This window comes from Triturus cristatus, chromosome 2_2 (assembly GCF_964204655.1).
Source record: "Triturus cristatus chromosome 2_2, aTriCri1.1, whole genome shotgun sequence".
NCBI classification, from domain to species: Eukaryota; Metazoa; Chordata; class Amphibia; order Caudata; family Salamandridae; genus Triturus; species Triturus cristatus.
The window spans coordinates 677,789,496-677,815,709 of record NC_140582.1 but is presented as its reverse complement, the minus strand read 5'-3'; the positions used below and the strand labels follow the sequence as shown (position 1 = coordinate 677,815,709).

Below are 26,214 nucleotides of genomic sequence, written 5' to 3'. Positions count from 1 at the left end.
CCGCTCTCAGACAATGTCATGTAGTCTCCAGGCAAGGCTGTTTTCCAAACACCTCGACATTAGACTGCATGCCTTTTTTTTCCAAGGGCTGTCACATTTAGATAACGTTCTATGGAGCGTAAGAATGTATTTATGAAAGGAAAGGGGCACACAGCTTTTCCTCGCGCTGTCTGTCCCTGGTAGCTGCGTATCACGTTGCACAAAAAATGTCAGCTTCGTTATAACTTATAAAGTCCCAAAGGCGAGACTGATTGCATTGCAAATGCTTGGTGGTTCCGCAATCATTTTGAGCCAATTAGAGCACTGGTGGTGGCGCTTTCTTCTTTCAGTCCTTGTGGCTGTTGAACTGGACCTTCTTTTGTGTCTATGACTCGCTCGCGCCTGTCTTCCGGGCTGAAGTGTCACGTGAAGCCTAATGCTCACGGCTGCTGCATCTGTAAGCTGCGCGCACAGAAGTCTCTGGGATGCTTTTGTTTCACGTTCTCGTCTGCATTTTCACTGCCGCCTGCAGCACAGCTTCAGCAACTTTGCCTCTGGTTATTAACACATGGGGAGCCGGAGCCTTCAGTTCAGCCACGGAGAAAGGTAACACCGGCACTCTGCTGCATATCTAGGCGAGCGCTGCCTAACAGCGCACTCGATACAAGCTTTAGCTCTCACAACGCCCAATTTACTTACACCTCCTACACATTGATCTCCCCTTACTAACTGACGCCCTACGCTAGAAGGCATCCCTTCATCTGCCCGTGTACTCCTTGCGATCTTCCGATGAGCTGTTCCTTAGTGCCTTACTCCGTTCCAGCAGACTGCTGGCGTTGGTACAATAACTTGTAAGTCCGAGACCAGCGAAATAAACCATTGAGTGCAAATCCAGTTTTTAAAACTAATGCTGGAACAGACAACCCAAGAATCTTAATGTGCATATTACATACGTTCCTTAGTACCGCAGACGCTCTCTTGCTACTTTCTAGCTTTTATAGGAAAGTGCGCCCTGCATGAGACTGGGACTCAGATTGACAGGCAGTGGAAGTTTGCTTTCAATGTTATTGTGTACATATCGTGGTCTACTGGTAGATGCGTATTATTGTAAATTGCTTAACTGTTCTTCTGTAAACTAATATGGCTGTGCAGTGGAGTCTTCATTCGTTAACTAAACAAGCATTGGCTAAGCCGACAGCATGGCTAAAGAAACAAATAAAAAATGGTGCTATGATTTAGTGGCCATGTCATTGTGTAGACGCAGCACCATCCAGCTACAAGCGCCTTTTTATTCTCTAAGTTGTATTGGTAATTAAAAATAATCTACTTGTTTTTGTAAAGTGTGGGGGAAGCATCACAAATGACGTGGGCGGGGGAAGCAACATAGGGCTTAGGTGGAGGAAACATTGCGGAGGGAGCAGGTGATGGGAAGCAACACGAAGGGCGGAGAGATGGATGGAAGGAAGTTGGGGGGGCTGGAAGTGTTGCAGCGGAAGCGCAGTAACATTTTATTATCATGCACTTACTGTCCTTATTACTTCAACCATACTGGGCCTTTTACGATCAGAGAAACTGCAGCATTTCCATATACCACAGAGACAATGACCCTCTGATGAATCTTTCTCCGCCGATAGGAGGGGTGGAAGTTAGGGTGGCCAAACACCTCATTAGCTGTACACTGAGGAGCATTACTAGGCAGCCAACTCACAAATTTGAGACCAGATTTAGATAGATCACTCTTAAAACCATACTGTCAAAAATAGAGAAGGGCAACAGAAAGACCCAACCGCCTGAAGAAGTTAACTCGAGTTAGAATTACACAGACCAAAAGAACTGCAATGCAAAACAGAAGAAGTAATACCTGGTGTTCTGACAGAGCTCACTGTTTCTGTCTACAACACATTCAACCTTCAGTAAACAGCACGGTTCAAATGGAAGAACCAACAGGATTCAATAATAGGCTCAGAAAGGTATTTGATTAATTTGGTTATTGTAATAAAGATTCAAAATTCATGGCAATAAGTACTCTTTTAAACATTTCAGTTAAGAATACCACAGCCTGTATAAAAGCGGCGGTAACGCTCTGGGCCAACCTTTAAATTTCAAATGGAAGAACCAACAGGATTCAATAATAGACTCAGACTCAGACAGGTATTCTATTAATTTGGTTATTGTATTAAAAATTCATGGCAATAAGTACTCTTTTAAACATCTCTGTTAAGAATACAACAGCTTGTATAAAAGCGGCTTTAAAGCTCTGGGCCAACCTTTCAATTTTCTTTAAGTAAATGGTCCTTTTTTGTAGCCTGAGAAGAGAAGGGGTAACAGGCAAGTTTAGATCCATAAACTGTTTGACAGCACATTAAGGGCCTAATTATGAGTCTGGTGTTCCTCGGACCGCCAGACTCGTGGTGGGGTGGCAGTGGCAGTCTTCCGGCCGCTGCATTCTGATCTTGGCGGTCGTGCCGCCCTGTGATCACAGACCCTGCCAGGGAACTGCTGTTCCCTGGGGGTGGCGTGGCAGTCTTGAGCCGGTAATATCCTTGGCAGGACCACCCCACTCCTGCCAAGCATATTGCAACTTTCCTCACCGCCACTTATTTCAGGGACGTCTTTCCTCCATTAAAACAGTGGCGGTGAGGAAAGAAAGGGGGCCCTACAGGTGTGCCTCAGTCTTGTTGATGCACACAGGAGGGCACCACATGTGCCCCCCTGTGTGCATGCACACCCTGTTCCAGCACGGCATGGACTTTACAGTCCATGCCATGCTGGAAACTCCTTTGATGATCATATTGCGGTGCCTATTTTATAGGCACCGCAGTGGGAACACCAAAGAAACCGCCCGCTGACTAAGAAAGTCATAGTACGGCGGGTGGTTCTCATGCGGGTTTGACGGTGTGGTGGCGGTCCTTGAAAAAGGATTTATTATATACTCAAAGCTAAGGTAATATAAATCAGATGCAAAAGCATACTGTAAATACAGAGAATTATTAAAGGAGGATCAAACCGACATACAACATTGGTCCTCAACAGCAAAGAACAAATCCAAGATTTCTGTGATTGCAATGCAAAAGATTAAGAACAAAGTCTGATGAGTGGACGAATGGTTTTGATCCTTCTCCCCATACATGGGAAAGAATTGCAGTATCTAACTATCTCTACACTAAACTAAGAGTTAAGGAAACCCTATTAATCTAGAAGGAAGAATTGGTGTCAGCATCAGAACTTCTGAAGAATTTCTGTAAGCTAAAGCTCATGTATAGAATAAAGCCACACAATCAGAAGTCAGGAGACACTGTACCTCTCGAAGTCTAAAAGACATCTCTCTGAGTACAAGGTAAGTTCACTAATAAGAAATGCACAGAAAGTTCAAGACACATGACCTCACTTTATTCAACCTCAATATTTCCATTTCTCATGAAGAGTTCTAGCGCCTGGTATATTACGCTCATTTTCCAATCTTCGCTACTGAGACGTCCTTGAATTCCTACCTTCAACAGATATCACCAACTGGTAGCACTCCTTTGTTCTTCTCATTAAATGTAATAGGCCTTGCCAATTCTTCCTCGCCTCACTATCTTAAAATACACATTTTTTTCACTAAGAATGCTTCGGTCTGCACCTGCGCAATGGAAAAGTACATTGCAAACAACATTTTAACGGTCAATGTTAAATGTCCTAACTGTAAGCTTAAGAACCACAGTCACGCCAACTCAGCAAGTTACTTTCAAAAGCATATCATTGTGCAACGCACATACAATCCTGTAAAATACACTAATGCAAATAAGGTTATTCATCTATATCGCACTTGCACACGATTACACTTTTATTTATTAGAGCAGCAACTGACCATGTTATAGGCACAACACCAACGCTCTCATGAATAATTAATTCTTAACGTATGGAGAATGCACTGCCTCAAATTCATTTTACCTCGACCCCAATACAATCTTAGCTTATAGGTGAATTTTGGCGATGATTCAGCTGTTCCTAATTGAAAAATAGTTCATGCACATACTCATTTAAAATACTGCACTTACTATACTAGTGCAGTACGTATATTGATTATAATTGTATTATGTGGATACTTGAGGACAAATGTACACACACATATGTGGCCTTATCAAGATAAGAATAGAGAAAACGTTGCTACTCCAGCTCTAAATATCTAGGCAGGCTTTATTGGAAGGTAATTATTAGAATCCGTATTACAGAGTTAGAGTCCCACCACCATTAAGGCAGAAGGGATAGTTTGTTTTTTAAAAGCTCAGACCCCTGGAAGAAAGGTAAAGGGTTACATTTCAAAGTTCATTAAGGGCGAGTCCACTAGCATAGAACAAGGAAATAAAGATAATGGAAAAATGAAAATGGTTTGACAAAGAAGGTTTGAGTCCATCAGCTACTGACTGTAGCATCAGCTAGGCAGTCCCAAAAGTAAGATCGAGTTCTCAAAACTCGATCAACATAGCATCCTCTCGCATGGAGAAAAGAAAAATATGGTGTTGCCCCTTCTTTGGGGTTTTGTCTTTTATAAAGTCTCTAAAAGGTCACGGTGATGTAGCATCACACCATCATCGTATGTTCAGATTCACATAACGTCAACTAAGACACTTGCAACAGTGAGATACTTTTCTGTGCTGGCCATGAAAAAAAACAAGAGATTTGGAAGTCCACATAGGCCTAACATCAGTATAAACCCTGCAGTCCAAACTGAGGTGGCATGGTGAGCAAAAAAACGATCGATATAACCCAGATCTGTGACTGGGGTTGAATGTTTGACAGACAATGTTCAGCATTCCGTCCATCATCTTTTTGTGTTGCTATAATCACCCTAAGTGGTAATGGTATGCCCAGAGTGTGCCACTGGATTCAAGCTAGCCTGCCTGATATGGGGTGATACCCTGAAACCGGTCCCACAATGCTTGTTCCCAGCCCAAGGAGGGCCTGGCTTGGCAGTTCAGGCTGGACTGGTTCCTTGGGGAGCAGGGTCAAGACTGATTTGCATATGGTTGGGTCCAAATGGTATGGTGAGCTAAAAATGATGGATTTAACCCAGATTTGTAAATGGGGGTGAATGTTTGACCATGCTCAGCATTCCGTCAACATCTTTTTGAGTTGCTAGAGATTGGGACATGTACAGGACAAATATAGCAACATTTCACTAGTTGTAAATGGGATATTGTGCAAAGTCAGGGAGAAAGGTTAGCACTGGAGAAAAAGCATTTTCGAAAGAGCCTTTAAGCTAGGGTTACACATTTTAAATAAAATAAACTCCAGATCATCATCAAGTATAATGTAATTAAATCAATTAAAATAGAGAGAATATTTAGAACTCTCATCAAACATTATTACATGAAAATAGCTTATGTTAGAAATACCCTATTACCACAGTTTATCTCAACGTTAATATAAGTGTATAATTTTCTAAATTCACATCACAAAATTTGTTTTATACTTTTCATTAATGTTAAAATCTCTAGTATTGTTATTTAAAGTTTCAAGATCGTATCTAATTTTACACGTTTTTGCACCGACTTTTCTAAATGGTGCCTTCTAACAGAAAGCATAAACACAAGGCCGCTTCACTTAATATCACAATTTCATCAGTAGATGTTAATAAGCAACATGTACTTAAGAAATGTATTAGTTCAACTTCGTTTATATGTATTCGTATTACTTTGTGTGTTTTCTTCATCTCACTTTTTAAAGCACGCTTTTACGGTACTTCTACTACGCTCTCAGTTTCATGTGTCACTGTGTCTAATATAAGCAAAGTGCACTTTCAACTTTTCTTGCCTTCAATCAATATGTATTGTGTATTGGGATTTTTTAAATCATGCTTTATCAGAAGCAGCATGGAGAGGGACAGGGATGGAAGCAACATGGAGGACCGGTGGGAGAAGCAATAGGTGAGAGTGAACAACGTGGAGTGGGTGGGGAAAAGCACGGGCGAGAAAGCAACACAGCGAAGAGGTACACTTTGGACAAGCACATGGGTGACAGAGAACAAACTGGAGTATGGCCAGGGGAGAAAAGTACATGAGGGAGACAGCTGAAAATACATGCACTCTCATGGAGTTCTGAGTTAAAAAGAAAAAAGTAGTGCTTGAAAAGCAAGCCGTGGAAGGACACGAGTAATATGTCCAGGATCCCGGGGAGGGACAAGCACAAAAAGAGGAATGAAAGCCCACACAAGTTAACAAATGAAATGCAAGCAAATGAGGGTGACAGTAAAACCAACAGTAGGCGGGCTCTAAGCCCACTGTAAGCTGGCAATCGGTCTTTATGCCAACAAACCACTTGCTCTGTCTAGTAGACAAGACTTAATAAGCATTTGCAATGCAATAGGTCTCGCATTCCTGAAAATATGAGCTATTGGTATTGCATTACTATTATCAACGTTAATAGCATAAACTTTCAGTAACTCAAGACCTATTGCACTGCAAATGCTTGTTTTGGGAGTGCCCAGACCTAATTGTGATCTCAATCCGACCCTGCCTCTGGGATATCATGGGTAACCTTTTAACTTTCATTAGAGGATGTGGCGTAAGGGCCAGAGATGCACACTTCGAGTCTCGGCGTCGGCTTAATCATCATGTAATTTTAGGAAAATGACTTAATGCCCTGTGTCTAACAAAAATGAATGTGTCTTTTGGTGTTGTTACTGGTGCTTATATAAAGTGCTCCAATACCTTCGGGTTGAGTTCCGCTATATAAAACTGCAAAAAAAACTATTCTGGTAAAGCTCTCGGGAAGCTGACAAAATTCTGCTAAAACCTATTAGCTCTTAAGGCTCAATTCTCCGACAGAGTCCATGGTTCTTGCGAAACAGACCCAGTTTATTCAATCGAACACAACTCCCAGTCACCTGAGTACAGCTCTTGTGCAGCTTGGCCTACCTGTCGGAAGGACGACACAGCACTAATGCTGATTGGATCAGTCTGCAGCATGCTGGCTCGGTTTTGTCCAGCTTGCCTCCCAGAAGACAAACCCTAGTGTAATGTTTGCTTCACAGGTCCAAACAGGTTTGAAGCCTTTATTGAAGGGGCTTGCACGGACGAGAGGAGCAAGATGGAGGCTGTGGGGGCAGAGAGCGAAGGAGCCAAGACGATTAGAAGCTAGAAGTGAGGAGAGAGAAACTGGGTGAGAAAAGTGAGGAAGTGAGAGAGACAAAGAAGATGGGACTAAAATGAGGCAGCAAGGAGGGGAGAAAACAATCAAAGGAGAACTTGGTGACAGAAAGGTGGCGAGGGATTTAGTGTATAAGAGGGAAAGGGTCAAATGAACCAGAAAGAGGAGGGGAGGGAAGGGAAGGAGAACTGGTGAGCCGAGAAGGGGAGCAGCAGGCTGGGCGAAGGCGAGATGCACGATAACACGTTTTCAGTTGGGCTTGGCCTGGGCCCTCCAGCAGTAGCATAGCTCTGTGTGCGGCGAGACAGAGGTAAGTGCTGAGCAGTAAACCCTCCTGTTTCGGCCCTGCAGCCTGTACGTAGGCCGGTCCATGCTGTATATGAGACACAGAGGAAGTGCTGATCAGTAAACCTCAGAACCCCCATATGCTTTCTCTGATTACAAAGAAAGCCCCACTAGTAAAGAGTTTCTCTTTTTATGGAGTCTGTTTTCACCTTCTCTTCCATATATGAATGCTGCTCACAGCATTTCAAAACAGAATGGAAACCGCCTGGCTGTGGCGCTGGGCTTTGGTGTTATGCTATGCCCCTTTTGTCATGCACATATTTGGGCTTGTTGCCCTTGGTCTTAAAAAGCTGCATGTTGTTGGTGAAATGGGTTTGTGGCTGCTGTTACTGTTGGCATTGATCTGGCTGCAGTTGCCAGAAATATGAGCCGGTGGGTGCGATCGAAGGTACTGCCAAGGTGCTGTATGGACGGGACTATGCAGTTCTGGTATTTTGGGGGAGGACCACATCGCAACTGATTGCAGGGCAATGGCCGTGATCAGCTGTAGGATTCATCCATAAAACATGTTGGCGGGACAGTGGGGTGCTGAGGCTGCACCACCGAGGCAGTGGTGCCATTCCAAATCAAAGTTAACAACAGAAAAACATTAAAGCGTAACAAAATCCATCCCACTCACACATAATGAAGGCTGCAGGCTAGCTCGCGCTGTGCTAACGGGACTATGCAATTCTGGTATTTTGGAGGAAGAGCACATCGCAACCGATTGTAGGGCAAAGGCCGTGATCAGCTGTAGGATGCACCCATAAAACATGTGGGCAGGACAGTGGGGCGCTGCAGCTGCACCGCGGAGGCAGCTGTGCCGTTTCAAATCAAAGTTTAACAACAGAAAAACATTCTAGCTTAACAAAATCCAGCCCGCTCAAACATAATGAAAAGAACAGAAAAATAAACCAGCATGTGAAAGAGATGGAGAAAACGAGCAATGGGGTGGAAAATACAGACTTGCACGCCGCTGCATGCTACAGTCGCGGTACGAAACTGAATGAAAGCGATGCGGCCGCGGTAAGAAAATGAAAGTGAGCGGCCGCGAAAGTGATAGCGCGCTGTAAGGGTGCCGCGAGCTATGCTATGTGTGCGCACCATGACGAGAGAGGAAAGCCAGATGGCGCCTCTGCTCGTCATTGTGCGCGTAACCGCACGCTCTATGCCACCCAAAAAGCTGTGGTCGGGTTTTAAAAGCCCACACACTAAATGTCTCGCCAGAGCAGTGCATGGGATGGCTTAGGCGAGATCTAAAAATGAAGGTAAAACATTACCCGAAGCAGCAAAGGCCTTGGTAATAACCTGCTGCATGTAATTGTTGAGACCTCGACCTCCGTACAAGACATACAGGTTTCATAATTGCATTCTATATTGATAAAACATCTTTATATGTAAAGCACCTATCAATATTGGTAGTGGAATATACATTTTCTTTATATGGATTTGTGTACCTAACTTGCTTGTTTTATCAATGAGCATTTTATTCACAGAGTTGTCTTGCAGGCTGACTATTTCATTGTTTATTTAGGTGTTTGACCTAATGGATAAGGTGTGATTACAAGCACTCTTACTGGAAAACGTCATTTCTTTCTACAAGGCCATTAAATGCTTAGTATTTTGGAACCTCTGTCTTTGTTCTCTGTTAATGTATCTGTTGGCCTTGGCCCTTTTTGCAGTGTCATCCCTGCACTTTTTGCCTGCCTCCTGGTATTTGTTCTGACCTGGTGTTGGTGGTTGTAGGACTTTGGGCACTTTATAACTGCTGTCCAGTGTATAGTGCATGTGCTCTCTATGGTAAAACATGGTAAGATTGGTCTACACCTGTTTGGCATATTTAATTTACCTATCAGTCCCTTGTAAAGTGATATCTCAGATACCCAGGGCAAGTAAATTGAATGCTTCTGGTGGGCTTGCAGCGCTGATTGCGCCACCCACCAAAGTAGCCTTTCAAACCTGTCTCAGGCCCCTAACATAGTAGGGCCTTGCGCGTGTAGTTAACTGCCCCGTGACGTGGCACATAAAGTGGGTGCCACGTCTGTGACTCCCCATTATCTACATATAAGTTGCCCATAAGGTAGGCCCTAGCTAGCCCCATGGGCAGGGTGCAATGTAGGTAAAAGGTAGGACATGTGCCTTAACTGTGTGGCATGTCCTGGTAGTGACAAACAGCCATTTTAGGGCCACATGCATCAACGAGAAAACTGGTCGCAAACGGGCAGATTAGCAGAATCTGCCCCTTTGCGACCGGTATTTTTGCATTTGGGATGCATCATCCCAAATGCAAAAATCGCAATTTAAGGAATCTCTAAATAGCGATTCCTTAAATTGCGATTGCATTTAAGGAATCCCAAATTGAGATTCCTTAAATGCAATGCATTAAAGTTAAAATATTAGCGATTTCGCTAATAGGGGGAGCAAATTACCATGAAGTTGAACTTCATGGTAATTTGCAAAAACTTTGAAAAATGCACTTTTGTGCATTTTTCAAAGTTTCATGTTGCGCACACACATGCCCTTAGAGCATGTGTGTGTGCAACATATGTGCACAGATCAATTTCAGGGGTGCAATAGGGTGTCATTTTGACACCCTTGCACCCTTGAAATTGCATGAGCAATTTGCGAGTACCTACTGGTACTCGCAATTTGCTCATGCAATCTCCAAATCATTCCTATGGGCCTGGAGGCCCATAGGAATGATTGGGACGGCATTCCTTAATTGCGGCTCGCAATTTGCGAGTCGCAATTAAGGAATTTGTAGGAATCGCTATTTTTATAGCGATTACTACATGCATAGGCTTTTGCAATTCCTTAATTGCGATTCCTTAAAAATCGCAATTAAGGAATCGCAAAAGTCTTTGTTGATGCATGTGCCAGTTAGTTTCTTACTACTGTGAGGCTGCCCTCTCATAGGAATGCATTGGTGATTCCCTGATATGTGCTTCAGTGGTAATTCCTGACCTGAGAGGAGTAGAGAGGATATGTTTGGAATAGTGGTAATAAATGCTGCATAATGGTGTGCGCAGATTTATTATCACTATTTTATAAATGCCACTTTTAGAAGTGGGCATTTCTGTGTGCTATGTGTCTTTGTGTCTGCCTGATGTGTATTGTATGTGTGGCCCTGGAGTGACGGGCGGGGGAGGTGCAGTGGCTCCAGAGGGGCTGGGTGAGTCAGCGCTAGGCTGACTAGGCAGATCTACATTTGGAGTAGGAGTAAGGAGTAGTCCCTGACCCTGAATAGGTCTGTGCCTGCCTTGTACTATGCCGGCTCTGCCCCCCTGTGGTGTGTCTGGGGCCAGGATCTACTCTGTCAGTGGGGACTATTGTGCACGATAAACAAATGTTGGAGTGCCCCCAGAACTGGTTTGGACCGGGCGCCTTGTGGGACTCTGGACCGAGCGATGTGCTTTGTTCATTGCCTGGGACCTGGCCTGAGAGCGCTGTGGGAGTCCTGTGTGTTGAGCCCTGTGGCCTGGGCTTGCGTTGCCACAGCGCGTGGGGAGCACTTTTACATTCAGCCCCAATTCAGGGAGACTGGCTCCACCGCAGTATCGAATGCTGGGTGCTTCGATTTTCCTCTTGACCTGTGGTTGATACAAGCGCAGGGTGTGCGCTCTACTTCTGTGGATCGGGCCCGCAGCTTCTGAAGCTGCTGAGAGGGTCGAGGTATTGCGGAGACTTCGCTCTGTATGCAGGTGCCTGAGGGCGGAAGACACGCAGGAGCAAAGCCTGACTGTGGGCGGGGTCGCCTCCCTCCAGAGGAAAAGAGCAACGGAGACTTTGCATTGCTGAAAGCGCATGGTAGGCGTTTTTCCTTCTGTTACCTGGGCCTGAGTAGAGGGAGCAACGGAGACTTCGCTCTGAGAATCGGCGAGGCAGGAAGCCAGGCACCAGATGCCTGACTGTGGGCGGGGCTCCCATAAGGAGAGGGAGAACCCTGCGTAGTTCCTGCGGTTGTGGTGAGCCGGGCCAGCAGTGAGCCTGTGCTGGAGGCCAGTGGGCTCCAATTTCTCAACTTCCCGCCTTCCCCCTCCTGGTAGAGGGAGAGGCTGGTCCTCAACAAGTGAACTGGCCCTAAGTGGAGACGGAGCCTCTGGCCAGAAAGACGAAGTAGCGGTACCGGTAGGAGGCCCGGTGAGGGACCGCGCCGATATTTCCTTTAAGTGCAGAGCGCCCCCCCCTTTTTCGAGTGGTGGGAGCACTGTTTCGGCTGCATCGGCAGCCAAGGGGCTTGCTGGAAGGTGATTACTGCCCTTCACAGAGCATGCGAGCACGTGTGTAGTGGAAGCCTCATGAAGGGACATGCAAGTGGCAGAGCCCTTGCTTTGGAGTAGAGGGCATTGCGGTGTGAGCCCAGGACAGGGCCCCCACATGAGTGTGTCCTGATTGGGGGCATGACGTACTTGTTGTCATAGGTGGGGCCCCACAGAAAGGGTACTAAGGTGCCCTGATGATAATGCATCTGGTGGGCCAAGCTTAGTACCATGGTTGAGATTAATGCCTGAGGGGAGCATGGGACATTTATAATGTGTGTAGCTTATGAGGGTGTACTCTAGTAACCATGTTGATGTGATTTTCTGCCTAATGCTTTTCCCTAATGTGTGCACCACTGCTGATGGTGCTGGTTACTGTTAGGTGGCTCCATGTTCATGCCTCATGAGATGTGTTCACTATGGTGCACTGTTGCTGAGTATGTTTTGCATCACAATGTGCTAAGTGCAATATTGCTAGTAGGTACTGATTGTTTTTATTTTCCCTACTTGTGTGTTCTAAGGGTTCTGACAGTGGCCCGATTGGCCCTGTTATGTATATAATCCCCTGTAAAGTAATACCTAGTACCAGGTGGCACAGTGTATGTATGTTATTGCATTCTAATGTGTTTCATGAGTACTACAAAGGCTATTGTTTTATATAACCTTGTGTGGAGTTTCTTTTGGGGTGTGCCTAATGTGTCGCTGCTGTGTGAGTGTGTTGCGCACACGCTTTACACACTGCCTCTGGGATAAGCCTGACTGCTCGTGCCAAGCTACCAAGGGGGGGAGCAGGGGTTATCTTTGGTGTGTAACTCCCTTGCCCTGAATAGAGTGGTGGTTTCTGCCTGGCTATGGCGTTTGCCCTAGCCAACCAGAAATCCCATTTCTAAAGCAATTTGTATTCCGTATCAGAGAAATAAGTAACTACTACCATTATTCCAGTCTCATTACTTGTTCTACAATCTCTCTCTCTGTGTTAGTGACTTCCACTCTATCGCCCCACGTATCTTTCTTTAATACCGCCATTTTCATGTTTCACTCCTCGTTCCTTTTTGATTTTTATAATTTCGCTCTCTCGTTCTGCATGCCCTTGCTTTGTCTTGTTGGTGCTGTTAATATTCGGGAAGCTGTGTACCCTTTAACACATGTCTCCATAAATTCATACTTAAAATGCCACACTTGTGACATTTGCTCTGTATATGGGCTATACGTTTGTATGAGCATCTAGTGTGAACACCTTTTATGACAGTGAGAAACACTTTGAGAAACTCGCACTACTTTCAGCCATAACTGCTTAAATCTGAGCTGTGCCACCTAGTATGCTCTATATGTGACTCAAATGTTGTAGGGAAAACAAAGCCATATAATCATCTGTTAAAACAAAATACTCATAGGAAATGGAGGCACATATTCCATGGAAATTAAGTAAAGTATGTGAAATAGGATGGTGAATGCTTCACTAACTTTGATTACCTTAATGGTTTTTGCAGACATTGTTGAGGAGATCAGTGTATTCAATTGTTATACAAAAATCATAAATACAGGGCCTGATGATAGGGATCATTTTCAATGTTGGTTATTAATTACTGCCAGTGCCGAGCACTGGCAGTACCTGCTCCACTTAAAGCCCCGCTTAATAATGGTCTGTATTGGCTAGAGGGAGAAAGAAAATGTGTCTAAACCCGTCTGGATCTTCATTGTGTAATCGGAGTATGGATTCCTGTACCCATGGATGTAGTTCTTTAGTTCCCTTGAGTAGGGTAAATGTTATCGTTGTGCCTGTGCCTCTTGTTTCAATTCGGGTATTGCTAGCCACTTACATAGGTTTGATGTATTAATGATTAGGGCTAACTTGTACTGGTTGGTTGTTAGATGTGTGATGAGCAGGCTAGGTTGCTGATTTGGTAACGTTTTGCCAACTATATATCTTCAGTGTCACGTTGTACTCCTGTGGGCGTTGGGAGTCAAACATTTTCTTAGGTATATGTGGTCATGCATTTCATATCCAGCGTTGATGTGAGACTTATTTTGCGTTTCTGGAACAGTCCGTGTTTACTGAGCACTAAGATGATGAAGATGAATTTGCATGTCTATAGCACATGGCTACCAGAAGGCCTCCTAGTGCTAGGAGCAGAGCCATCCAAGAACTACAGCTAGTATTCAAGGAAACAGAAAGGTTTTAAGAAGGTCTCGAAAAGACATGTAGTTAATCTCAAGACGGATATGATTAGGTAGCTGATTCCACAATTTCGCCGCATTGTAGGAAAACCGACGTCCCCCATCCGGGACCTTTTTATCCTGGGAACAACTGCCAGATGCTTATTCCCGGAACGCAGGGATCTATTGGGACAATAGGAAGAGATGATAGACCGGAGTACCCAGTATGGGTATTGCTGTGTACCATCTGTGTCCCAGGGCTACAATGCTTGTACGCTTCAATTGGGCAGTCAGTGTACTCCCACAAAGCATTTTACTCTTCTAGGAAAACGATAGTAAGCAGTCAAGGTTTAGTCCAGAGTCTGTGAGGGTGTTTGATATAGAAACAAAATAATTTGTTAACAGATAACTAAATAGTTCAGTTAAAGCTACAATGAAAACTAAAATATACTAACCTACATAGAAACCCCAAGTATATTTTATTGCTTCTTCGCCCTAGGTAATAGATTTGTTTTTATATACCCCACGGACAGTGGTATCCTCTGGAGCTTGGTTTAGATTGACTTGGGGCTCTCCAGTGGGCTCAGATCTCAAGTTCACAATGAAAGCTAAAGTCCTTCTAAAGGGAACAAATATGCTATTCTGGACCATAGTCTGTTGCTCTAGTACCAAAAGGTTGAATAAAAGTTGTCATCCATAAAAATAGTCCAAGTCTATTTTAAAAGTCGCCACCTCAACAAATGTTGAGCCCAAAATCTCACCAAGCAGGGTTCCACCAAATACGTATTTAAGTGCTTCTGGGTGCCTGATAGTCTGAACACTCAATATCCAGTCACTAGGATCCTGTTGGGGACATTTCTGTTTAAATGAACTCAAGGTACTGTTCAAGAATACAGCCAGAACCTTTACTTTTAACTGCGGTGCGGATGAAATTAGTAGATCAGCTCCCAAGGGTACTTTAAACTTTCGGATCATGTATGCCCGACTGTGGTCAAAATATTTGGTTGGCGTGGTTACCTGTGTGACTGAAGCACCAACTGTGCTGACTCTTGAACCAAGTACTAACTGCCAATTGGTCAGTTTTACATTACACTTGACCACAGATTTAACCTGCGATATCTCTAGAACCGGAAGTGCTAGAGAGAGGGTTTAAATGATTCCAGATTCAAGGCCCCACGTCCACCTGCCGGTGGAATTGGACCCCATATAGTAGGATGAGAAGAGCAACTATTTCTTGGTCTCTCTTGAGATGAACAATGAGATAGGCACCCTGAAGGCATAGACTGAGTTGGGTTCGATGTAGGGACACCACTTTTATTTTATTTATTGATTTATTTATTGGAGCAGCAGGACATTTCTAACAAATGTTTTCATGTAGTTATAAAGCATTCTTACGGTTACGACATCATGGCTCCAAGGCCAGACTGTTAACATAGCAGTGGGAACAAACTGGAAGAGGTGATGAGGAAATAGACAAACCACACTCATAGCTTTTGGGCACGCAAATAAAGACTTGGCAAACAAACCATTTTCAGACACTTACGAAACGTTATAAACTCTACTGTTGGCAGAAACAGAAGTGGAAAATTGCTTCTAAAACGGGGATTAGAAACTCTGAAAGTCCCACCTTGACATTAATGTTACGTGTTTTTCGAAGTGAGGTAACTTAAGAAGAGACCAAGAATTCAATCTCAAGTTCCTATGCAGAACATGGGGAGAAATGTAATCAGGCAAGAGCTTGGAACTGGAGCAGTACAGAGTAGCTTAAAGTGAATGGACTGGAAATAAGCATCCTAGGACCGGTTTCGGGGTTTCACCCCTCTTCAGCCAGGATAGCTCGATTCCAGTGGCATGGAGAGCACGGGACTCACGTCTGAGCATACCCGTCCCACTCGGGGTAACAAATGCAAAAACAACAGTTGATGGACAGAATACAGAACAATGTCATACATTCACCCCAGTACGGGCCTAAATCCATCGTTTTTTTGCTCACCATGCCATTCCAGCTATCGTGGCTGAAGAGGGGTGACACCCCGAAACTGGTCCTAGGATGCTTGGGTCTTCCGCTCCTTCCTAAATTGGAGTAGGATTGGGAAGGCCTGTATAGATACAGGGAATTTGTTACATAACCTATTTTTTTTTTTCTTCATTTTTACACTTTGCTCCAGTCTGATGGCGTCCTGTCTACGGGTATGCCGATAGCCGCTGTAGGTGATTAGCTCATCAGCCAGATATGCAGCGTGCTAATTAGGATTGTTTTGTAAATGATGCAGCTGGTTTCTAAGATGTCGTGGTCTGGTAGGGGAGCTTGTTGGGATCCAAAGGAATGGTGGCATGTGATCATGTTTGTTCAGGCCCAGGATGAGTTGTAATGGGGTGTGTAGGATACTGTTAGGGGAAGGCAGCGTGGAGCCTCGGAGACCATTAAGCAGGTTCTTGCCACCCTCCCACTGCGAGAGCCTGAAGACTTGGAACAGCAGTTCTGAAGTCTTTCTGGGAGGGACATTTTTGCTTTCTTTACTAGAGAGAGATAGTACCAGACTGTCTCTGTTTTCTTGGAAATGTTTTCCTTGATGATGATGTTGACATTCAGGGTAAATCCACGTCACTTGGTGTTGTATAAAAGTTGGGGTTTGGAATGCCATTGAGCCAGGTTAGTGGCACGTGTGATGCTAGACTGATGCTTTAGTGTGCTGTCTCCTTCTAGTTGTAATTTGTAAAGGACAGCTTTATCCTAGTAACTTATGTCTCCCATAGTCTCTCTTTCCCCGTGTATCTGTAACTTTATTTTTTGTATCCCTGGACACCCTTTAGACAAGTCTGTAAATTCCTGAAATGATTTGGGTATTTGTATTGGACAGAGATTGGCAATAATTCACGTGGTCTTTTAATGATGTGTTATTTTCAACTCAAATACACCACACCCGTCTTCGCTTTGCTCTCTAGGTTGTACTTGCATGCAAACCTGTTGACAGGCTACTTTGGGACTGGTGCATGTAACGTATTATGGAAAGTGCTGTTAGCTGAGCAATGGTTGTAACATAATGGCATTATAAATCACCTGGACACCTAGATAAGATAGCAGCCATTTAGCAAAGGCAAAAAATTGTGTTAATCAAGTTAATATGTTACCAGCACTAATGTGAGAAAAGAGTACATGAGAAGATGCTTTAATGCTGTCATTCTATAACACCAGTTGTCTGAAGGTACTGGACCATAGTCGCGAAGAGACACCATGTTTAGTTACTGCATTTGTGTGTTTTGACAGAACAAGTATGGCTTCCTGTAGGGAGGAGGCAGGAGTTGGGGATTTCAAGGGGTAGAAAAGAGTGATTGAATGGAGAGGCCCTTAAGAGCATGGAGAGCTGCACATGGTAACTAGTCTCATGTAACGTGATTAAAAGCTAAGATCTAATATTCCTACCCTCAACACATAAATGGATTTCTACATCAACTGGTAGTGCCATTTACCATCAGTGCAGACCCCACTGCTCACAGCCAACCTCCCCTGACCCCCATGTATTAGACGTGGCCCCTCCACGGATTCACCACTATGGAGCACAGGAGTAAGAGAAAGACCCCTTCAATGGCCCATCACCAGGAGAGAGAGGGAGAAGATCCTACATCTGGATAAATTCACGATCTGACCCTAAGCACATATTCACCTGTCCATCATTCCTTGGGTTCACAGCTACCTGGCCACACATGCGCTCAACAACATTTAATGGTGGACAGCTGATGACCCCCACTATTGCACATCAAAGTTCAGTGTAAAAGGGTAATAGCTGCCCCACGTATCCGGGTGGCCAGCTCAAGGATTCTGTTGCTTGGGTGTAGAATGGAGGAGAAGGCCATCATTTAGTATCGGTCTGGTTGTGGGAGGTCCGCAACAGCACAGAAATGTAGAAGGACCTTTGCGGTTAGGACCTTGTCCTGTTTTCACTGACTTCTTCCACTAGACTTGCTTCTTTCATTTATTGGGACCTTACAGACACAGGCAGTGGGTCCTAAGCATGGGAGCAAAGTAGGGATGTCCTCCCTGCTTATTTACCTGCCCAAAGCTTACATCTCACCTCCATTCTCTGCACACTAATTTTGTAGACTGGACTAACCCTAATATAGCCAGCATGTTAGTGTCCATGCTGGTGCCTAATCCAAATGTTGTGGAGCCTAGATACATATACTCTTACCATGTTGTACCAAGTGCTAGACCTCTGACAGTCTAATCCAAAATGAAATGGCCTGTGCTTTAGCATAGTTATTACCAAAACCTGTTAAAAAATGTACTGTTTTAATTTAAGCTATAGTTCTGAAATGGTAAAATAATGCTCTCCTTCTAGCCTGTCTTTGCGTAAAGCCTTCATTCTCTAATTGAAAATAAACCAGTTTATATTTTATTAAATGGTGTGCAGTGTATTTTCAATCGACTACATCAATGTTGCAGTCCTGTGTTTACATCATTTCCGTTTCTCCACTTGCTGGTCTGTACCTAGAAAGACTGGAAAGTGAAACAAGAACTTAATTGACAGTGTTATACTTTTTTCACCAACGTATTCTGTAGGTTGTAAAACACCAAAAGATTGGTTTAATTATTTTCAATGATTTAGTAACCTTGCAAGATATGAGCTTTTTTCTGTTTGCATTGAATTCAGCATGGAGCGTCTTGCAGTCCGGAGGGTCTTCGCTGGATGCAGTGGAGATGGGCTGTGGCCAGTGTGAGATCGACCAGTGTGATGGTTCTGTGGGTTTTGGTGGCAGCCCCGATGAACGCGGAGAGACGACTTTAGATGCCATGATTATGAATGGGTGAGCACTTTTCTTCTACCTTCCAGTTACTTTGGGGATGAAATAGTGGTATTCTCGCATGCTTTATGGCACATCTGTTTAAAAATGAAGTCATTTATACAGGAGTAAACTGAACGCCATTATCAGTCATGATCTCTCCTGGAATCTATTCTCTAGCAAAACGTTTCTGGAAGCAATCAATCCTTTTCCTTGTAGTAGGCTCACAAACTGGTTCTACCTCAACCCATCTTGACAGATGATCAATCATTACCATGAAGTACCTCATGTGGCTGGTTAATATATGGTATGATCCTAATAAGTCCACACCCACACGTTGCCAAGCCCTTCGTGGACACAATGTGATGGACTCATCGGCATCTGCGAGTCCCACAGGATTCATCACTCTACCCCACACTTTTCAACATGTACATGACTTCTCCGGCTAACATAATCAGATTGGATGGAATCAGCAGCATCTCATATGCTGACGACACTTGCTCATTTTTCTCAGACAACAGTGACACCTCCAAGACAAACTTCAAAGAAAGCATGGCCAGTTGGATGAAAGAGAACTGCTTCAGGCTCAACACCGACAAAACTGAAGTGCTCATCTTTGGGAATAAGAGCTCACCTTGGGACTCCACCTGGTGGGCCGCTCAACACAGACCCACACCTACTCCACCAACTACGCTAGGAACCCAGGCCGCATTCTGGACTCCAACCTCACCATAATGTCCCACGTCAAAGCCGTCACCTCTGCATGCTTCCACATCCTCCGCATGGTATGTAAAATCTTCAAATAGCTCCCACTTGGCACCAGACATACTGTCATGCAGGCCCTAATTACAAGCAGATTGGACCAAAACAACACACTGTACCCTGGCTTTCTAACCTAACTTCTTCGTAGACATCAGACCATCTAAAACACTGCCGCCAGACGTGTCCTTGACATCCAACACCAATCTCACGCGACTCCTCCGAGCTCCACTAGCTCCTTATACAAATGTGTGCCAGTTCAAACTTCTCAAATAATTGTTAAAGTCACTGCACAACATGGTACCTGCATATCCCAATCACCAGCTTCACTTCAACCAACCTGCTAGACAACCTTTCTCAGTATCACTCTCACTCACACCCTGCATCTACAGAAGCAGAGCGGGGGGTCTGTTCTCGTACGAAGCTGCCAAATTCTGTAATGACCTCTCCCAACTTATCAAGGCCTCCTCCTCATTTCTTGAATTTCTTAAGAAGCTAAAGACCTGGCTTATCAATTAGCCTTCTTGCGGGACCATTGAGACTGCCAGTACTCGGACCCAACCTCACCACACACCTACTCAGCGCCTAGATACCCTCACGGTGGGACAAGCAGCACTCTACAAATCCTCCATCTCTTACATTACATTATATATAGACATGCTGGGTTTATGTGTGCCTGTGAATGGTACAATACATGGTAGACTCTGAATTCTATTTTTGGAGGCCATGGGTTGAGTGGAGAAACATGGGGAGGGAAGGAAGAGGAATTCCCAGACAGATGTCTGTATTGCTGCATTACTGTAAGCTGGGTGGGGTCACACTGGAGGCAGGTAGAGCCAGGCTCTCCAGTACACTTCAAAGGGTTCTCTTTGTCACTGGGAAGGGGCCTGGGCACATCTCCGGAATGATAAGGGGCTGATAAAATCATAAAGTGTAGGGCTGGGACCCTGGGGTAACCTTTTGATACACATTTCACTTTGGCTGAATTCCAGGTGGGAACCTCTAATCACTCTAATAGACTGTGCTGTGGGGCTATCGGATTTGGAGAAGCTCCTGCTGTAACAGATTGGTTTTTGGAGGAAGCATGCCCCTGACAAACATCAAATACTCAGACTTTGAATCACATTTGGTGAAAGGAAATGGATTATAAGAAGGGTAGCTTGAGACTCCAGAAATTGTCAACTGTTAAGCAGCCAGTCGGGCTTGGTTGAGAAGGAGAAGCTCTGCAAGACTTCTGCCTGTGACCAGGACTGTCTTTAAAAGTGAAATTAGGTGGTGTGTTTTGAGGGTAGAGGTGAGAGAGCCAACAAATTAACAGGGAGAGCTGCAGAGCCGAGTTAAGACTCTGGCGTGGCTGTTAGTGCGCATGTACGAGCCGAGCCCCGAAAATGAGTATACAGTCTCTTCAAAAAGTGTATTTCTTGAACACATGGAAGCTTTGGCATTAATATGTCACAATATAGCTCTCCACTGAGAAGTACTTATTGAAAGTTATAGTTTTTAAACATGAGCTAGGTCATTCCTGCTCTCGATCTCTGGTGTCAGAGCTAATAGTGGACCAACGGTCAAGACATTTGTCTCATGCACCCTGTATATTGCCCAGATTATTATAGAGCAACATTAGTCTATTAAATCAAACACAATAGGTTTTTGTATAGTTGTTTTTCTGATTCATGTATTTGAATGTGCTTTCTTGCTCAAATATAAAGAAAAACGCGTTTTGGTGAAATCAAATATTTTCCCAAGATCGCACAGTTTAAATGGGGAAGCTCCAATTTATCCAGGTTATAAGTTTTGCTTTGTATAAACCAGCCACTAAATGGCTATATCTTTGTCTCTCCTTTATGTTAATGCTTTGTTTTTAGCTCTTTGTGCAGTTTTCTGCAGTTTTTATTTAGTGTTAACTCGACAAGTATTGAAGTGCTTTACGTGAACACCAGTTACATTACACAAGATCACATTAATTCCTTTTAGACACTGAAGATTTACCCAGAATCACAGGCTGTTGATCCAATGCAGAGACTCAAACCTAGTTTGTTCTGTTCCAGAGTTGGAAGCTCTCGCCGGAATGTCAAATCCTAGGTAGTTTCAGGGTGGCAGGCAGAAGGTACATGAAAGCTTGACTCGTTATGGGCTCGAAGTTCCAAGAGTGCCTCGAGCTGAGCCAGAGCCAGGCTTCAGGCACAAGCACAGGTCAAGCTTTCATTGGGTCCCCCATCTCTAGTTGGGAGAGTGGGGACCAAGGTTAACTGGCCATTGATGCAGCAGGTACAGTGACACCAGGCAACTACAAACAAAACAGACCTGACTGCTTAGGACATATTAAAATTTCTTCAGAGCTGGGGGTGGGGTACTGCTTTCTCCACCCAACCGCTGGCTTTAGTCAATTGCCAGTCATATCCAGTCAAAAATGTCCCACAAAAATCTTTCAGATACACATTTACCAGTCCACCCCATGTATATGTACCCCCTCTTGAAAGGTGTGTACAAATAAATTGTGTGAAGGTGAGAAAGTACCTCACGTAAGCATCACCAGGGTAGCTGCTGGTAGGTACTCACCAGTTTGCCGACGTTTCTCATCATCGGTAACTTTCATACCCGTGTAAAGAAAAGAAAAAGTTTTCAGTGTAAAGCATAAGAGGTGAAAAACAATTAAAGAATATGCACAGTAGCATATTTGTGTCAGAAAAGACCCCGCAATGTGAGAGAGAATAACCACTTTTCTCGAACTAAAATCGAGTTATGACTCGCATGTACAAGATCCTAGTTTTATTCCATGCTGTGAGCCTACTCAAGTTTAAAAGCAAACTGCATGTTTCAGACCACTTTAAAATGGGCCAACATGTTTCATTGCCTATCTTCCGTTACAGCAATTTCATCAGGGCTCGGACAAAACTTCACCTCACTGAATTTCAAATTTAGACCACGGGTGACTGATAAACAAAGAACAAATTAAAACTACCAACCTGTCAGGACATCCTACATCGCATCTACAGACCGATTTGTCAAAGGTAATATATATGACACAGGGTTCATAGTATATTTACCGGGTGGTAGCTCACAATAGTCATACCGGCATCCCACCGTTTAAGGTAGTGTCCTTCAATCGTAAGTCCCACACCGGCACAGTCCGTTGCTGTCCGTATACCTGTGAAGATATGTGAATACATTTCAACCTGTTCTCAACCTCAAGTGATGTATACACTGTTCAATTCAATTTAATACAAATGGTGTGGCAAAACAGTCTCACTCATGCCCACAAACTCAGGCTATGCGCAAGACGATAGACAAGTGCAAACTTACTGGGTTCTCATCCCCTCAATAATTGTATTCGTTTTACCAAAGGGAAACCCAAATCAAAGAATGACCATCCTCTTTAGCATAGATGCGGGCACTAGGCTCCCCCTCCATTCTTTAGCTACATACTACCACTCAACCCATTCTCATCCCTTACGGGGTCAAGGCTCTAGCACCGCCGGGCCTAGACCTACTGGCTTTGCTAATGTTTGATTCCTTTCAGAGGGAAATACTTTATTTTCTTCCCGTTGCTGCCTTTCTTCGATACTGTAGTAAAATATTGGATAAACCTTTTTCATTCCTGTCATGGTGTTTCTTTAATTCTTGGACAATTTTGGGTAGTTTTAGTTGTTTGACATAACTGGCCTGGACAATGGTCACCTTTTCACACTATAACGTTCAAGCCAAGGCTGTCCTCGCAGATGATGCATTAAACTTTACTGCCTGACCCCTAGCAATTCCATTACTAACAGACTGAAAGGAGCGTTCTTTTAGAAGGGCCATAACAAAGTGATTGAACAGGGCATCGCACTTCATGGCGCTGTAGCCTGTATATGGGCTAGGACTTTATGTCTGTGTTTGTCTTTCGTCTTGACAGGTGGGACGTGCAGAATACAGCAGTACGTGATTCTTTCGCAGTACAGGCCCAAAGTGCGGTCACCTTAAGCTGATGAGTGGGTTACAGAGGACCTGTGCCGCTCATAATATTCACGAGTTTGATGTCCATGTGTTTTAATGTGCTTCAGACACATCAATACATTGTCCTTGATAACAGCTCGACTGAATGTTGTTAAAGCTTTTTTTTAAATTTGTTTCCAAGCCGTCGCTGTTATTTTTTTATTCATTGATAATTTATTTTTGGGCTTAAGATATTTTGAGAAAGGGATTTCTTCATGCTATAGTTTGTGTTGCATGCTGTTAAAATTGTTTTCTCTGGACTAAACTAAAAGTTGATACCCATTGAGTTAATGTGCAGGACTCTAAATTCTACCCGTTTACTAATTTGCTAGAAGTAGGCATTGTACCTCGGAACCTCTGTATATCTCTAGAGCATGGGTGAGCCACTAACCATTGATCACAATTTAACCAATTGGCTCAAGTTCTAAATAAAGGTCATTGGTTACGCAGATTCCTTAGATTCCAAATTCATATTCTGGTGTAGTTTTTTACCTTTTTTGATGCATGTTGCTGCCTAACAAAATATTACTGCTTAAATTGGCACAGCGCTGTCCTTTTGAACAACATGACGAATTGTGTCCAATGTTAACTAATTGGACAGGATACAAGTGTAACGACTGAGCTTTATGAACCCTACACTGCGTTTTCTGTTTACGGTCACCCAATCAGTGTAGTTTTGGAGAGACAAGTTAGTGGGGGAAGTGATCTCAAATCGGTGCAGGGTCAGTAGTACTGTAACGGAACTAGCACTGAAAAAAATCTCCCACCTCCCTACACCCCCACCACACCCCAATGCAAAATAACCTCAGCTGTCTAGATCTTAATGCTTGCTGGTCGTGGTCCATGTGAGAAGATGGCCTGATATATGCTGTCCACTAGTTCTAGTGGGCACCTTGTATCAGTCCAAACAACCCCTTATGGTGATAGGTTAAAGACAACCTTATGTGTAAGCTATCCTAGTGGTAGCTATGGAGAACAGCCTTCAGGCTAAGTCTTGAAGGAATGTAAAGCAGCTTGTTTTACCAGTCTATAATCTCTTGAATGATCAAATGAAAAGACAACCACACCAGGTATATATTCAAAATATATGTATTAAAGATAAATCACACCCCTCTAGTCTCTTTATGAGACTGGAGTTCGAAGTACTTCAGTTACAAGAATTTAAGCAACAGTAAAAGCACAAATACACGTTTGGGCCCTAGGCGCGTACCAAACCATATACTAAAATAGTGGTATGAGAACAACGACTGAGATAGGCAAGGTGCCTATCACCTCTAAAATCGCTGGGACCCCAAGGAACCACCCAAGGTAGGGACGTCGGGGACCCACGGGAGCCGTGTGCAGTGTGGAAACACAGCCGCGGGTTCCTATTACTTTCTATGGGGAATTTCGCGGTTGGAATTTTAAAGATTAGGGACACTTCAAATCGAACTAGGACCAAACCCTTTTGGACTTAGACAGTTCTAGGGCTAGCACCCTCGAGAGTACCGGAGTACTTGAGTTACCTCACCCAGGGAAGCCGGGTGAATAGGTGTCTTTTGGTGTCGGGTCGCGTCATCGATTCCAATGGAAGCCTGCAAAGAACTGATGCTGCCGAGAAGAGAAGTGTCCGGAGAGATCCAAGCCTGGATCCAGGATGTAAGGAACCTGAAAGCAGAGGGGACAGAGTCTGGGTCACTTGTCAGTGACCTAGGGCAGGATGGACCAATGCCCACAGATGTCCGGTGCTTCAGGTGAGTTGTCGAGTGTCTTGAGTCTTCAGCCACGAGGTCCAGGAGGCGTCGACTAAGTCCACGAGCCGGATTCGAGCTGTCCCACGAAGTTTGTCGAGTGCTGCAGTGTCGGCGACCAGAAAGGACCCAACCAGCCTTGGCAACGGCAAGTTTCAGGAAATCAGAGAAAGGACTGCGGTGCAGACCAGCAAGGTCTGATGGACTCACCCAGCGAGGGTAAGTAAGCACCAGTCTGGAGCAACCAGAAAAGCACAGTTAGAAGTGGAGTTGCCTTTGTGGGGACCTGCTAGCCAACGGGCTAGTGATCGCCAAGGAGCCATGAGCGGTCGCACTTGGAAACTGGCCCATGTATGCACAACTTTAAGAGAGCTTCTTATTGAGGATCAATAATAATCTGTTGGATAAGAGACCAATTATTTTCAGATAAATATTGTCAATTGAAACTGTTTGTCTTTTTTAATTTTTCAGATCAATCAATTGATATATTAATATGTTACATTTTGCTGTGCATCCAGTATACTGGTGGCAGTCCACCAGATGTTTGTATCACAGAACATGGGGGTATTTAGCTGGACGCACTGCTATTTGAAAGTTCAAATGTTTGTATAGTTGTCGGGTCCTCGGGGAATCGCTCTCTGACCAAAGAGCGTAATGTGATACAATAAGTCTGTTGCGCCACTCAACTGAGTAGAGTCCCCCGGGCTCTTATGCCCCTCAATTGGGTTTCAATAAAGTAATCAAAAGTTCTACATAGGTTGATGTTTCATGGTGTTTTATTCACACACAAGTTTCTTTAAAGTTTTCTTTTAGCATTATTATAATAGAAAGTCGAGGGGCATAGGAGCCCGGGGGACTCCACTCAGTTGAGTGGCGCAACCGACTTATTGTATCACAGAACAGCCATAAGGAAGTATTTCCGAATGCTGCAGAGGGGCTCAGCTCATGCTTGGGCACCCTCTCACATAAAACCAAGCCCTCTGCCTTCAGGATTGTCAAGGCCTGCCATAGGAGTGGCTTATAGGTTTATATGTTTCTGTATAAGGTAGTGATATAGGTAGCCTATACCACAGTAAGGGGTGCAAGCACACCCTTACCCAGGTTGCAGTAGCAGACCT

General features: G+C 44.2%; 1 protein-coding gene across 1 annotated transcript in view; it reads left to right on the top strand.

Moving 5' to 3' along the window:
• Positions 1–366: 366 nt before the first annotated feature.
• Positions 367–26,214, top strand: part of AGA (aspartylglucosaminidase) — a 182,938-nt gene continuing 157,090 nt past the window's right edge. The window contains exons 1-2 of the mRNA XM_085641874.1: positions 367–585; positions 18,503–18,656. Of these exons, the coding sequence (XP_085498000.1) occupies positions 465–585; positions 18,503–18,656 (275 nt within the window). The 5' untranslated portion in view covers positions 367–464. The remainder of the gene's footprint in view (positions 586–18,502; positions 18,657–26,214) is intronic.